Below are 14,705 nucleotides of genomic sequence, written 5' to 3' on the forward strand. Positions count from 1 at the left end.
GAACTGGGCAAAGTGAGGGAGCAAGGCCCCTCCTGACGGTCCAGGGCAACGGGGACGCTTTGCAGGTAAAGTGTCCCCATCCTGAAGCCGGGCCAGAGCTCTGTGAACCCTGAACAGCACTCCTTGCAACCTGAGAGGGAAGTGGGAAAGGGAGAAGGTACCAGATAAAGGGCACCACTGAGAGCTGGAAGGGCTGAGCTGCAGGAGCCAGGAGCCACAGGCCTGCGGTCTGAATGTGGCCTCCCCACCCCAGATTCAGGTTCCACAACCTAGTCACAGAGACACAGCATCAGGAGGTGCAGCCCCGAGGAGTGACTGGGTCAGGAGAGAGGAGCCCTCCAGAATGGGATTAGAGCCCTTACAGAAGTGGCCCCAGGAAGTCTGTCCCTTCGACCATGTGGGGACCCAGCAAGAAGGTGCTGCCACTGCTTATAGCAGGGAGCAGGGTGTCGGTGACAACTCTGGGACTCCCAAGTTTAGACATTTGCTTTATGTCTTTCCAACCTCACAGGAAGCCAAAGGGACGTTATTTGGGTTACTTTTCTGCAGAGTGGGGACAATAATACTGTTTGCAGGATGTGAGGAGAGGGGTCTTGAGCAATGCTAGGAGAATGAGGGCCTGAAATGCCTGGTTCAGGGTAGATAAGAAGACAGAGTGGCCATCTCATCAGCAAGGGCAGACTAGATGCTGACAGGCAGAAGACACTGAGGGAAAAATACAGGAAAAGCCAAGATCCAAGGCGTGGATTTGGAAGGAACAATTCTACCCTGTCTTTCTTCAACTTCGGAGACAGGAAAGCCCAAAGGGACGAGGCCCAGTCTACAGGCTGCCAGGGGAAGCCCTTGCTCGTCCGGCATCCAGGTTTAACGGCTGTCCTCATGTCCTGAGTCCCAGCTGAGTTTGCACTGAGGACACAGAGATGGCCCCATTCTGCAGGGCAGCAGAATGAGCACAGGATGTTGAGATTCAAAGTCCTGCTCTGTTCATTGAATTTGGCTCTTCCTGGGCTGAATGTTTCTGTGTGTAAGTTAGATTTCACTAAATCTATTGAAAACAAAACGGCCTGGGTTGCGACATCACCAGTCATGTGGCCATGGTAGTTCTCCCTGGTGTGTTGTTTTTGCTGAAATCCTGTCTCTCTCTGCAGTGACACCTCCCTTAAGCCCAGCTACACGAGGACCCGCTTTCAAACAAAGCCGTGCACAGGAGAGTGCGCTGGGAAGCGGGGAGGGGAGGCAAATGCCAGGCACCGGGATGAGTCCTGTTTGCGGTGCTCAAACAGAAGCTCAGGGAAGGGGCCTGCTGTGTAGGGCAGAGACAAGGCGGCTCCTGGAGGAGGCCAGTGTGGGAAGAGGTTCTGGGGAGATGCAGTGATACCTGCACACAGCTCAGTCCATGCTCTTGACGAGCTAAAGAAGAAAGCAGGACAGAAGGGAATGTGACCAAGAGCCCAGCAAGATCAGAGAGGCCGGGGTCCAAATCCCTTTCTGTCCTGTGATCTAGACAAACTGTTGAAGCTTCCTGGACCTCATGCCCCTGGTGATACGAGGGGGACAGAGGCACTTCCTAGAGAGGGCATTACCAGTCCTGGTCCCAGAGTAGGAACACATTGGGGGTCTGCACAGTTTCCCATCATACTCAAGAGTTACAGATGGAACGAAAACAGTGTCAGGTGAAATGCGTTCTTCCACCTCTGGTAAATAGACCTTCCTAACAGCCCTGAAGGTCAGCTTCAAATGTGGGCTTCTCTACTTCTTGGGGCACCACCACCAGAGCACAGGACACCGGAGGTGCTGCTCTCTTTCCTCCCCCTGCAGCCTGGTTCCTGGGCCTCCTCTCTGCTCCTGCTTCAAGCTCTGGGCAGTCTCAGCCCAGCACTCAAGCTCAGATTCCCACCCACTTAGCCATCCCCAGCACAGGAAGCCCACACTGGCTCCAACTTGTGGCAATCCTCCTGCGTCAGCCTCCCAGGTGCTGGGATTCCACGTGTGCACTGCCACCCCTGGTTACCAGCCTTTGGATTCTACTCTCTGCCCTAGAGAAGTTTACCCAGGAGTCAGATCTGGGCAGACCCTGGAAGCGATTAGGGTCACACAGGCAGAAAATCTCAGAGTTCTGTGGGCTCAGACACAGGAGTATTTGGGGATGCCAAAGGGATTTCCCGGCCCTTGGGAGGGAGGTGCAGGAGAAAAGCCCAAGCCAAGGGCTGTGGGAGCTGGGGACTGGGGGCTGGCGGCAGCAGTACCTTGGGCGAGGGAGATGTTCCGCAGCGCAATGGAGTGCTCCCAGTCCTTGAGGCGCAGGTCCTCAGTGACCGCATTGAGCATGGCCAGCTCCTGCTTCAGCTGCAGCTCCATGCCCAGGTGCACCAGCCTCAGGCGGCGTGTGTCCTCACTGGCGTTGGTCACCAGCACCTGCAGGTCCTGCAGCCGCGTTTGGTGTAGCGCCACGTCGTAGGACAGGCTGTGGTTGAGGCCGCGCAGTGAGCCGCCCACATCCGCCAGCTCCTCGCCCAGGACGCCCACCCTGCGAGCCAACCCGTCCAGCAGGCCGGCATGGCGCCCCAGCAGTAGCTGGCTGCGATTGCTCTCCACCTGCAGCTGGTACAGCTCCAGCTGCGCCGCATCGCTCTGCTGGCCCGTGCGGTCCCGCAGCAGGGCCACCGCCTGCTCGGTCTGCGCCGCCTGCTCTTGCAGCCCCCACAGCGTGCCCTCCAGCCGCTGCACAGCGCTAGCCAGGGCGAGCAGTGAGTCCGACTGGTTCTGCAGCGCGTCCTGCACTTTCCACACCTGTTCGGTCAGGTCGGCCTGCAGCGGGGCCTGCAGCAGCCGCAGCTGCAAGTCCCGGAAGCTCTCATTCAGCCAGTTCACATTCCTAGTCAGTGCCTTCAGGTCGTCCGGGGAGCTGCGGGGTCTGGACACTGCGGATGAGCAGAGGGAGAGGAGATGTGAGCGCCGCTGGGGAGGGAGGACCAGGTATCCAGGGATGAGCAGACCGGACATGAGAGGGGGGCTTCCACAGATCCCAGGCACTGCACTAAGTCTGGTCCCCAGCCTGTCTGCACCGCACAAGGGGGTCAGGGTGCCAGGTGTGCCACCTGCAGACGCTAGTCTGAGACTTTTGCAACTTTTCTTTTTAGTGTATGCTTACTGTACGTAATAATTATGTTCATCTTGGACGGTTGGTAATACATGTACATGTAATACATGTATATGGCACCTTGATCACCTTTACTCCACCTCTTCTCTCCAACCTCATAGCCCTTCCTATCTCCACACACACTATCTCCTTAGCTCCTACCATCCCTTTTTTATTTTGCATTTCAAATTGCTTAGATTTTGGGATTCTAATCTAAGAGAAACCGTGCAATCTTTAACCTTTTGTATCTGATTTATTTCACTTAGCATTATGGAGACACTAAAGTCTTTTTTTTTTAGATAGGATCTATGTAGTGCAGGTTGGCCTTGAACTCACTCTGCAGTCCAGGCTGGCCTTGAAATCTCAGCAGTCCTCCTGCTTCAGCCTCTTGAGCACTGGGATTACCTGTTCAGTCAGGTCGGCCTGCAGCCACTTGATGTGTGCCACCAAGGTATGTACCATGGTCCTGATCTAAGCATCCTCTGCTAGGCTGGTCCCTAAAAGATTTTGTATTTTGCATATTGCAAAGTGGTTGAGTAATAGGTTTCTGGAATTCCATTTAAGATACCGGGTTCTGTGACCCCCTCAACTTTAGGAAGTGATCACCTGCAGTGGCCTGGATGTCCTCCTCCCTTGAAATCTGTTAGTGGGAGCTAATTGCCAAGTGACAGTTACAGTGAGTCACGGGGGCAGGGCCCTCAGGAATGAGGTTATGTCCCAGTCAGAGGTGCCAGGGAGCTGCTCACCCTTCCGGCCATGCGAAGATACCCAGGAAACATCATCTCTGAGAAGGAGACCCAGGCCGAACCCTGCCTGTCTTGGCACCTTGATCTTGGTCTTCCCACTTGCTAAGCTACAAGCTGTAAACTGCTGTTGTTTAGAAGTCATCCAGTCTGAGCTATTTCATTGTAGCAGGCCAGATGGACTAAGCCAGCAACATGATTATCCATGTTTACAGTTAGACCTGCTAATGTTGCCCAGGGCAGCATAACAAGTGATGAGAACCCAGAGGACCGGCTCCAGAGCTGGGGTTTTGCCCCCAGTCTGCTCCACAAGGGCCTAAAGGAACAGCATTCAGGCAGCCAGGCCAGCTAGGCTCATGGCCACACACAGTGTTATTTGATACCCTTCGGAGTCCAAGCTCCCTTCCTCCTGCTGTGGCAAAGGTCCTGCTGGGCAGGTGAAAAATGGCTTTAGATCTCTACCTTCCTTCTCTGTATCCTCTCACCCTTGTAGTTCTCTGACTTTTAATCTTCAGAAAATGAGGTATCGCAAAGACTCCCCACCCTTTCCTCTTGGAGAGGGTCCCTTCTCTTGGCTACAAACAGCTGTTTCACAACCCTAAGACCAGGAAGCTAAATGCTGGCCTCTGGCCTCCTGCATCTGCTGGGGTTCAGGGTACACTGCACGCCCTGGGGTTAGGGGTCAGGGGCTGTGTGTCCCTCAGCTCTGCTGTGCACACCAGGAAGTGGAAACCAGTGGCCTGGAAGAGACAGAGGAGGAGGAGGAAGAAGAAGATGAGACACAGAGGGAATTCAGCCTTGGAAATCTTAGAATCCAGGAACTTGGTTACAGAGCTTGTCAAACAACAAGGACATTTTGACAGGCTAAGTTCTCTTCCAGAACTTCATGTTAGGGTGGGGGAAAGAATCTGCATGGTTTGGGAGTGGTCACATGAAAATCTATGACCACAGTCACCTAGTGACACTTATGGAAGGACAGAGCATTGCAGTGGTCACCTTGTGGAAGATAAGCCATTTCAGAGGCACCCAGAGTAGGACAGGGCCTTAGAGCCCTGCCCTTAGACCTTCATCCAAAAAGGTCACACCATGAAATGGTCACCTGCCTCTGCTTACACCACTTTCAGTTAGTTCTGACTGTTGGAATAGTCTGCAGTCTGCTCAGGCCCCCCAAAATGTGCCCCCTTGCATTTCCATCCACTGATCTGCCCTTTGGGGGAGATAGAGAGCTAGTGGACACCATTCTTCCCACAAGACAGCCTTGTAGCATTTCAAAGAACTTGCAGTTCTTTCTTGTATTTTCTCAAAATGAGAGCTAGTCTCTGTGCATCATAGCTGACCTCTCTAATATATGCACTACAGTTGGTCAACACCAGCTGAAAGGTGGTCTTTGGAAACCAGGTGCTTTTCCAAGGCATGCAAAGACCTGACAGAGTATGGGGGAAGGATCGGCACATTGTTTTGGGCAGGAGCTGTCCAATGAGATGGGCCTCGGCTGGCCCTGTTCAGTTCATCAGGGCTTTGCAGAGTCAGCCACTAGGTTGGGTCTACCCAGCCTCTGGTGAGCTAGATGTTTCCTCTATTCTACAGTTGAAGTGACCGAGGCCAGGAGGGTGAAGATGACCCACTAACACCGGTCACTCCTGCCCCTTGAAATCCCAGCATGGCTCCGTTCTGGAAGGTTGACCACAGAGCTGCCGACACACAGGGAGCTTTCAGGGAAAATGTGGGAACCATCCACTGTACAAACCACCAGAGGTCAAGACTGGAACCTAACACAATCTACCCACCCCAGGCACAACTGTAAGACACAGTGGATAAGAAGCAGGAAGACTGACATCCTCCCTTCAGTTTCTGGAGCACACAAACACAGCACTGGTGCCAGCAGTGGACGGACCCTGAGGTGTGATGGCTCTGATCTGGGACTGGGAGTGATGTACAGAGGCCAGAGTTCACAGGACTGGGTCAGGCCATGGTTGCCTGGAGCCCAGAGCTTGCCAGGGGCCACCCCTTTCCCTCTCTGTCTCTCCCCAGCTGCCATGGCTCTCTCTAGCCCACTTCTGGACACTGTGTCCTCTCTCCTTGGAGGCCTCAGGCCCTGTTCATCAGCTCCTGCCTCCTGCCCCAGCCCTTCTCCCTGTCTAGGAACTTGAACTGAAGCTGTGTCCACATGGGCACAGCTGACAATCAGCTGCCCTTCCAGGGAAGTCCATGTGTGCCCTTCCTTGCTGTTCACTGCATGATCAAAATTAACACAAATCCAAAGACAAGCAACAAAAAGCCTCCCAAACACCCCAATGGCCTCCAACAAGATTCTCTGGGTTTCCTTCTCTGGCTCCATCCATTTGCACAGCCAGACTTTGCAATTCGATGTCTGGGTTTTCCCACACAATATTATAATTACTTCACAAGCACTTTCCCATCCTTGACTCCTGTCCTTTATAATTGTGATGACTGCAAGAGTCCCTCGAGGGGACACACTGTAATTTATCCATTTTTGTTCTGTGGAATCTTTTATTTTCTTTTCATTCATGGTAAATAAATGCAGAAATGTTTCCTCTTTCTTGAAAATTTTTCTATAAACTTTTCAATAAATTCCCAGAAGTTGGCCAGAGTTAGTCAAAAGGCATGGCTATTTTATGATTCTGACAAAACCCCAGCCAATTTAATCGCCCCAAATTACACTACTTTAGTTACATTTCAGATCTTTAAGTGTGCCAATTACCACACAGTATTGCTGCACCTTTGTTATTTGTGCACAGCACACTTCATAGACACAAACTGGCACCTCGTTATATTTGCATTTCAGAAGTGGCCTTTCAAAGGCAATATCAATGGCTCTGGTACGCGGGTTAACCGGGATGTTACTTTACACATCCTGCCCTCTGTCGAAGGCCTTCCTCTGGGATCATGTGTGCACTCCGGAGTGAATTATCTCCTTCCAGCAGTCACCGAGTTTCCCAGCTTATACTCCTGCACCACCCCACTCGCCCTCTAATTCCTTCCAGATGTCTGCTGCCCTCAACAGGGAACAATTCTTACTTGAGTGTGATCCTCTTAATTCGTGTTTATGCAAACAGTTCATTTATCTCTCTGCCTGGTGCATCTACTTTTAATGTGTTTTAATTATTCTTTAACTTTTATACTTTCACACAAGGAAAATAAATCATAGGATAACAATAACAGCTGGAATTTCCTGAATACTTATTGTACTCCAAACAACAGTTCTAAGTGCTTTCCACATCAATACATGAAATCTCCAAACAGCTCCATGCAATAATTGTGAACCTACAAGTGTTATTAGTATCTTCATACTCCAGATGAGAAAGGGAGACACGCAGATGTTAAGTAACCCTCTAGGTCACAAGGCCAGGAGATGGGGGAGGCTGACTGAGCCCCTCGAGTCTGGTGTCTGAGTCCTCAGCCTGAACAACTTTTCATCCTCCTGCAAAGGTACAGGATAGAGAACAAAGTATGTAACAGTCAAAGGTGGAATAAATTTTGATGGCAGTGAGCTCCCCATTATAGACCCAGGCTTAAGTTAGGCTGCTTGGTAGGAATCATATAGGGATTCAACTTGAGATTCTGGCCTTGTATTGATTGCTGGATCCAAATGAATGCATTACTTTTTTTTATAAGAATAAGTGATCGGCATTCACATTGGCCTTAGGGCAAGATGAGGCTTAGTGGTACACAGAAAATGTGTTTTGTGGCTCTCCTTGAATGGCCTTGTCTCCCCATCCACACCTGGCCTGTCTGTGCCCTGCCACAGCTGCCTGTTATATGCAGGAAAAGTTAATCACCTACAATCTGAGTCAGGGTGTTCCGAGAGTGACTGGACCTGTCAGCATTTGCCCTGAACACATCAGGTGTACTATAATTCCTGCCAGGTGTGCATGCGTGCATGCGTGTGTGTGTGTGTGTGTTGTGTGTGTGTGTGTGTGTGAGGGAGAGAGAGGAAGGCAGAAAGTGTTTCACTGACCTTGTCACCTTGATTGGCAGCTGGATGTCCATTGCTTTATTTAAGTCATAGCCTAACTCTCTCCAGGAGGTAGGGCAGTGCGTGTTCAGGGTCTCATTTAAAGATAACACAGGCTCAGGATGTCAAGAGCTTGCCTGAAGCCTATATTAAGAAGTCACCCTGGCCATCTGTCCTTTATTCTAGTACCCTGTCCTCTACACCTGTTGCTGGGATCTTTGGTCACATGCTGAACTCCAAGCAGGAAAAGCAGGAAAGGAAATGGCATTTTCAAATACCTGCCAGGTGCCGTGGCCGGGACTGGTCTCTTAGGACAAGGTGCTTCCTTCCCCTGCCCAGCACCATGGGGGGGGGGTAATGCTCATCGTGCCCATGTTTAGATCAAGCAGCTCAGGAAGGTGGCAAAGCCAGTGCAGGCGGCCAAATGCCCTGCCATCACCTGGGGGCCTCCCAGTGCTGCGGTGGGGAGTGGCACTATTCTACAGACCAAAACAAACTAGAGCGATCCTGCCGAGCTCCAGGCCACCCTGCTTGTGGGAGGTAGCTCTAGGCCCACGGGACATGCAAAGGCCCGGTAAGTCTTGCTTTATCTTCTGGGAAGGACGGGAGGCAGGCATGGGAGCTCAGAGGCCATCAGTGGAGGGCAGAGTGCGGGAGGGGCGGGCTACAAGGCCAGCTTGGCAACCAAGGAAAGGAGGGGCCTTGGCTCAGGTGAGGCAAACTGAGCTCAGGTATCAGAGGCTGGAGACATGAGAGGAAGGGAAATTCATTTCAAAGCAGAGCATAACATTTGTTCAGGATTTGAAACAAAGAGGTCACCAGCAGAGCTTTGGCACCTAAAGTATGCACACGGCAACCTGGGGTTCCTTTGACCCCACTGTGGAGGAGAGATCTCACCTTTGTGGTGAGTGATCAGTGCAGAGGCATGCACCCCCAAATTAGGTTGTTTTCTTTTATTGGGGGGCAGGTGAGGGGAATACTGGGGATTGAATGCAGAGCCTTCACACTGAGCTGCATACCCAGCCCATTTCTATTTTTTATTTTGAAACTGGATCTGGTTAACTGCTCATGCTCCTGTCAGAATCTCCCAGAGTGCTGAAATTATAGGCATACACCACTATGCCTGCTCAGAATTGGAATTTAATCTTCCCCTAACAATTGTCTTAATAAATTTGTGTTTTCTCAGCGAAAACATCAGATGATAGGGACTCACATGCAGCCCCTCACCTTGTTCCCTGGGATGGGGTTCAGCCCCTTACCCCTTACCACCTCTGTCTCCAGTGGGGTCAGTTGGGGCTCCAAGATGTGTGCTGAGGCACAGTTGGGACCCAGGTACCTGCCCTAGCCTCCAAGTGTCCCTGTGCTTGAAGGAGCAGGACAGGCTACAGCAATTAACACCTCGATGACAATCACAGGGGAGGCCTTGGAAGCAAGGAGGTGGCTTTTTCTGCTTTCTGGACACAGAACCCTCCATTTTTGCTTTGAACTGCACATGATGAAGCTGGGCTTGAACAAAAGTAACCACTCTTGATTCAGGGCCTCAGGAAGGGCTCTGACTAAGCAAAAATCCCAGTGTGGTAAAAGTCAGCTCTGCCACTGTAACACAAGACCACAGACCAGCAGCTTGAGTGAGTGGCTGGAAGCCTGGGTCAAAGTGCCATCAGGATTGGTTTCTCCTAAGACCTCATCCCATGTCTCTTCTACTTCTTATCAGGACCGGGTTCAATGAACCTGGGACCTCACTGAGCCTGAATAGCTCCTTACAGGCCCTGCCTCCCAGTGCAGTTGCTTTGCTGTTAGGGGTTCAGCATTTGAACTTGGGGACACAAACATTCAATCCATCACAGGGTTCCTCAACATCCCAGATGGTGGAGTCACATAGAGGAAAGTTTCTGCCACTCTCTCAGGGTGCAAGGAATGATCTTTCCAATCTGTCACTATAATCTTCTCTTCCAAGGTGCTGAGATAAAATGAACAATAAAGATTTAAAAAGGAGACAAGGAAGACTGCAATTTTAAACCTTGGTTTCAGGACACAAAGGTTACCTAAAGTGATGATGTGTTTTTCCCTTCCAGGGAACTCACTGTAAAAGTATTCCTGAGGGTCTTAAGATACAATCAGTTTACAAACACAAGGCCCTGAAAATTCTTCTTCCTCCCGTAGATCTCCATCCCCAAGGAGGCAGCATGGGTAAGTGGACATCAGATCTCAACTTCAAACACATGCAAATGACTGGCGTCCTAACCTAGGCCACCAAATGGGGAGCCGAACAGATGGTAGGGACACACATCCTAGATCACCCCCAAGACCACAGCACAACTCTGGATCCCAGACCACAATGTGCCCCCATGCTGCTACATTCTACTTTCTCAGTATGGATCCTTTCATGCCTCTCGCTGAAGTGTCTTGAATACTCTTTTTCTGTGATAAAAGTCAGCAGATCTGCCCTAATCTACCCTACATGTGGGTGGGGCGAGTTGAGATCCCCATTGATTCTTTGGGGGGCCTCCTGGGACCCTATCAGGTGACAGTGGAAAGTAGTGAGAAATGGTCAGAACTGAGAAAGTTCCTGATCTGTGTGTGTGTGTGTGTGTGTGTGTGTGTGTGTGTGTGTGAGAGAGAGAGAGAGAGAGAGAGAGAGGTATCTGAAAATCTATAAATTAGTGTAACTAATGTAAATATAAATTAGTATAACTTTTGGGAAATAGCTTGGCTGGAATTTTTATGAGTCATAAAAATGTCCATACCTTTTGACCTCCTAATCCAATTTCTGGGAATTTATTGTTAGGAAGAATTTCAAAAGAGAAGGAAAGCTTTCTGTATTAATGTACCATAAAAGATTCACCAATAAAATAATGGGTAAATTACAACATGTCCCTGTGGAGTTATGAAATACATATTTGATCTTCATCCCTTTTCCTGGCATATAACTTCTAAAATCCAGAGTGTCAAGTGTCTTTTGTATGCTCAGGAGATGACCAGCACCTGGACCCAGGTAGTTTTGGAGGGGAGCTGGTCACTGGAAAGATCAAGATAGGATTACAGGGAGGAAATTTCAGCCTTGGCCCCCAAATCTGGGAATGGGACAAATGCAGAAGGTTGGTCACCAGTGGCCAGTGAGTTAATTAATCATGCCTGCATAATGAAGTTTTCATAAAACCCCAAAAGAAGCCTGGTGTGGTGGCAACTCCCTGTAATCCCAGCATTCTGGGAGCCTGAGGCAAGAGGATTGAAAGTTCAAGTCCAACCTGGCTAACAGTGATTTATCAAGATCCTGTCTCAAAAATAAAAATTAAACAGGGCTGGGGTGTAGCATGGTGTGTGGGCTGTGGGTTCAGTCCTCACTACTGCACTGGCCTCTGGTGGTTTGTTCAGCAGATGGTTCCCACGGTGCCGGGCTGTGATGGGGGCTCACTTCCTTTTCCCCAGAAGCTCCTCATATGTTGGCAGCTCTGTGGTCAACCCTCCAGAATAGAGCCATGCTGGGACCCCCTAGACCAGAAGTGACCAGTGTTAGTGGGTCATCTCTACCTTCCTGGCCTCGGTCACTTCAACTGTAGAATGGGGGAAACATTCTACGCAGCTCACTAGACTGTATAGGCCCAACCTAGTGGCTAACTCTGCAAAGCTCTGATGAACTGAACAGGGCCGGCTTGGGTCATCTCATTGGACAGCTCTTGCCCAGAAGAACGTGCCAATCCTTCCCCCATACTCTGTCTAGCCTTTCACGCTTTGGAAAAGCGGAAAAATGGAAAAGTGTCCAAACATGACTTTGAATAGAGGCTGACAAACTGCACATGGACAGACAGGTTGCCAGAGACACCCTTGGAAATCACCCAGGAATGCAAAAATTGGAATTTCCCTCATTATCAGAAGCAGTAAAAGACTGGTGTCACTAAACTGCAGGACAGTCCAGCCCCACAGCCAGGTGGCTCCATAGTAATGTGGAAATGGCCAACAGGAGGGTGATGTAGAGAAGAGAAAGTAGGTCTGAGCACAGCTACAGGAGCCCATATCAGGGTCCGAAGTCATCAGGACCCAGGAAGAAGGTAGCAGAGTTTTAATTTTTTGGTGAGCCTGTTATTATGTTAAGCACTGCATGCCCCATTTCTAGCTCAGCAGGACACACAGGGTAGACATTCACAGGCTGGAGACCAAGGTCTCCTTCCTGATCATCGCCCTGCTGGTCTCTGCACTGAAATCAGAGGGAATGGGGAGCTCTCCGCTGCAGCTTAGAGCACAGCAAAGAAACCAGACAGATTCTATCTTTGTGCAGGTAGCCTGTGCAGTTTGATGGAGTCACTTCTGGACACTCATCTGCTAGGGGCTCTAGGACCTCGAGCTGACAGCATAGGTATGGTATCCTGCCTGCCTTCTGGCGCTGTCCCCTATCAGTTTAGAGGTCGCCAATTCTAGGTCCAGCAGATGAGTGAGGGTGAGTATGTAGGTTACACCCTTGCACACACATGCACTAAATTTTCTGCCCCTGAGCTCATGCATTGGCTGCTTACTAGCTGCCCATCATCCACAAATAGATCCCGCCCCTGCTATGTTGGAGGGCACATGGTTGGACTGGGAGGTTCCACAGGCTGAAGAGCAGCAGCTGGCGGTCACAGAGGCCCCTGTTAGGATGGGCTGTCACAACTTTAGAGGAAAAAAGTCCCAGCAATGTATTTCTTACAGTCCCCAGAGGTGGAGCTAGACACTGTGTATCCAGGAACACAGGTGCCTTATTGGTGGTCCAAGCACATGGAGTCTGTGACAACTTAGTGCTGATTCCTGTGGGAAATAGGTCCAAGGTCAATTACAAACTCAAAACCCTCCTCTTGAGTGGATTATCCCCTGGATTCCCATTCTGGAAGCTTGAATGTCTGAAATCATAACCAGTAATGTCAGGAAACCCAGTCTTGGTGACACACATGCATCCAATAGGAAAACGACTGATTCTTGGTGAATTTGCAAGCACACTTTTTGGCTGTGTTAATGTCATAACATTGTGCCTCGCCCTGAACCTTGAGCCCCATAGGTGTTCAGCAAGTAGCTGATGACTGGAAATGAAAGAGTTCGGGAGCAGCGCCCTTGTCTCTTCCTGTGGCCTGGACTGGAGGACATGTGCTGGCTGGTCCTGGTCTGTGCCTCCCACACTCAGCCTATTTTTTTTTTTTCCAGCCTATTGTTTACTCCTGTCATGACTCCAGCTATCAAGTCCCAGGGGTGCAACCTGGCAGCCCCACACCCAGCTACACTTCCTATCACTTCCTTACCATACTCAGCGCATCAGACTTCTTAGAATTATGGAAATGACTTGAGACTCACATATGCAACACCTTAGCTCTGGGGAGAGCTCTGACCAAGGGAAACAGAGGCTGAAATATCACGGGCTCTCCAGACAGACAGATGTGACTCTTAGGACCAGCTCCTGGGCTGGGGTGGGATGGAGCCCAGTTGTCCCAGCGGAGACCAATGCGGGACTATAGTCTTGCCTTGGCTTTTCTTTTTTCCTGGCCTCACTGTCCCCTGATCCTTAGTCCTGCTTCTCAGGATCACTTCTCCCAGTTAATCGCCAAACCCCTGGTTCAGACTCTACACAGAAATCCTGGGGCAGACAAGAAGCATCCCTTCCTCCATCATGTTATCACATCTTGATTTTTGCTCTTTGCTTCTTTGAGTCCCAAGAGATCACAGATAAGTGCATGTGGGCTATTCCTGTGAGCATGCACTGCCATCTGGGACCGACTCGCTAGAGTCTGGTTGCTGGTGAGTACCAGGGAGTCTAAAATACAAGTCCTCTCATCAGTGTGCTTTTGGGGGAAGAAAACTACTTAGCAAACCTACTTATCCTTTGCTTTGAAATGCTTCTGCTCTAATGGTTTAAAAATGTTTATCAGGAAAAAGCAAAAGCAAAACCCAACACAAAATGATGTGAAGAAGTTGAATATTATTGGTGTAACTGTGGGAGAGAGGCCCTGAGCCACCACCAAGCTTGTTAGGATAGAGAGGGGAACAAACACGAGACATAGCATGGAAATGACATAACACAGAAATGACATGGCCAGGACTTACTGGCCTCTTGGAAGTAGAGGCTGAAGAAGGGGCAGACCCTGGTACTGCTGAGTGACACTGTGCCTAGGAAGGTAAAGTCCACAGCTCTGTTGGGCCAATAGGCTGATTGATGATCACCAGGAGTCGCAAAGTCAGCATGAGGAGTTTTGTAGATGGCAAAAATCAAACTTCAAAATGATCTTAACAGATGTGACATCTCAACTGAAGGTACACAGACTGCCTTATATAAGGGACAAATGCATTGTGCTTGTAATCATCTGAAAGATTGCTGAGCTGGTCACCTGCCAGCTCCCATTGATCGGATTTCCATCTGTTCCTTCCCATCTCTTCCACACACCCTATTCCTTAGCCTCGTTGGAGCCCCCCTGGGAGGGAGGCATTATTGTCCCTATTTTAAAGAGTTGAATGTGAAAGCCTTGTGAAATTAAGTAAACTTTACAGCTAGGAAGAGACAAGATGTGGCCTGGAATTGGGGGCAGGAGCTCTGATGGGACCTCAGAGCCTCCCCGATACCTTCCATGTGGTTTCACATCTTGGGGGGGGGGGAGACCGCAACAGCACCATAAAGCAGAGTGGTGTGATGTCCTAATCAGGTGTTGTCATAAGACTGCTGGTTTGAGCACCAAGTTCAGGCTGAGCAGGGCACTGTCCACATGGCCAGTGCTGTCCTGGATGGCAGTAAGCTCAGCTACTTTGGGCAAGAGATGATAGATGAATAGTGCAGGAAGGTGGCCTCCCAATTCCAGTACCCCTCAGACAGCACCAATGGGACTGGGGTCTCAGG

The 14,705-nt window shown here is 50.2% G+C and overlaps 1 protein-coding gene across 2 annotated transcripts in view; it reads right to left on the reverse strand.

The window, feature by feature from the left end:
• The window catches only part of Scara5 (scavenger receptor class A member 5), a 96,303-nt gene that overhangs the window by 34,127 nt on the left and 47,471 nt on the right, over positions 1-14,705 (reverse strand). For both annotated transcript variants that reach the window (XM_063234919.1, XM_063234920.1), the window contains one exon: positions 2,247-2,921. In XM_063234919.1, coding sequence (XP_063090989.1) covers positions 2,247-2,921 — 675 coding nt within the window. The remainder of the gene's footprint in view (positions 1-2,246; positions 2,922-14,705) is intronic.

Source organism: Cavia porcellus, unplaced genomic scaffold (assembly GCF_034190915.1).
Source record: "Cavia porcellus strain 051 isolate PalLab524CR breed Dunkin Hartley unplaced genomic scaffold, mCavPor4.1 scaffold_24, whole genome shotgun sequence".
Classification (NCBI taxonomy): domain Eukaryota; kingdom Metazoa; phylum Chordata; class Mammalia; order Rodentia; family Caviidae; genus Cavia; species Cavia porcellus.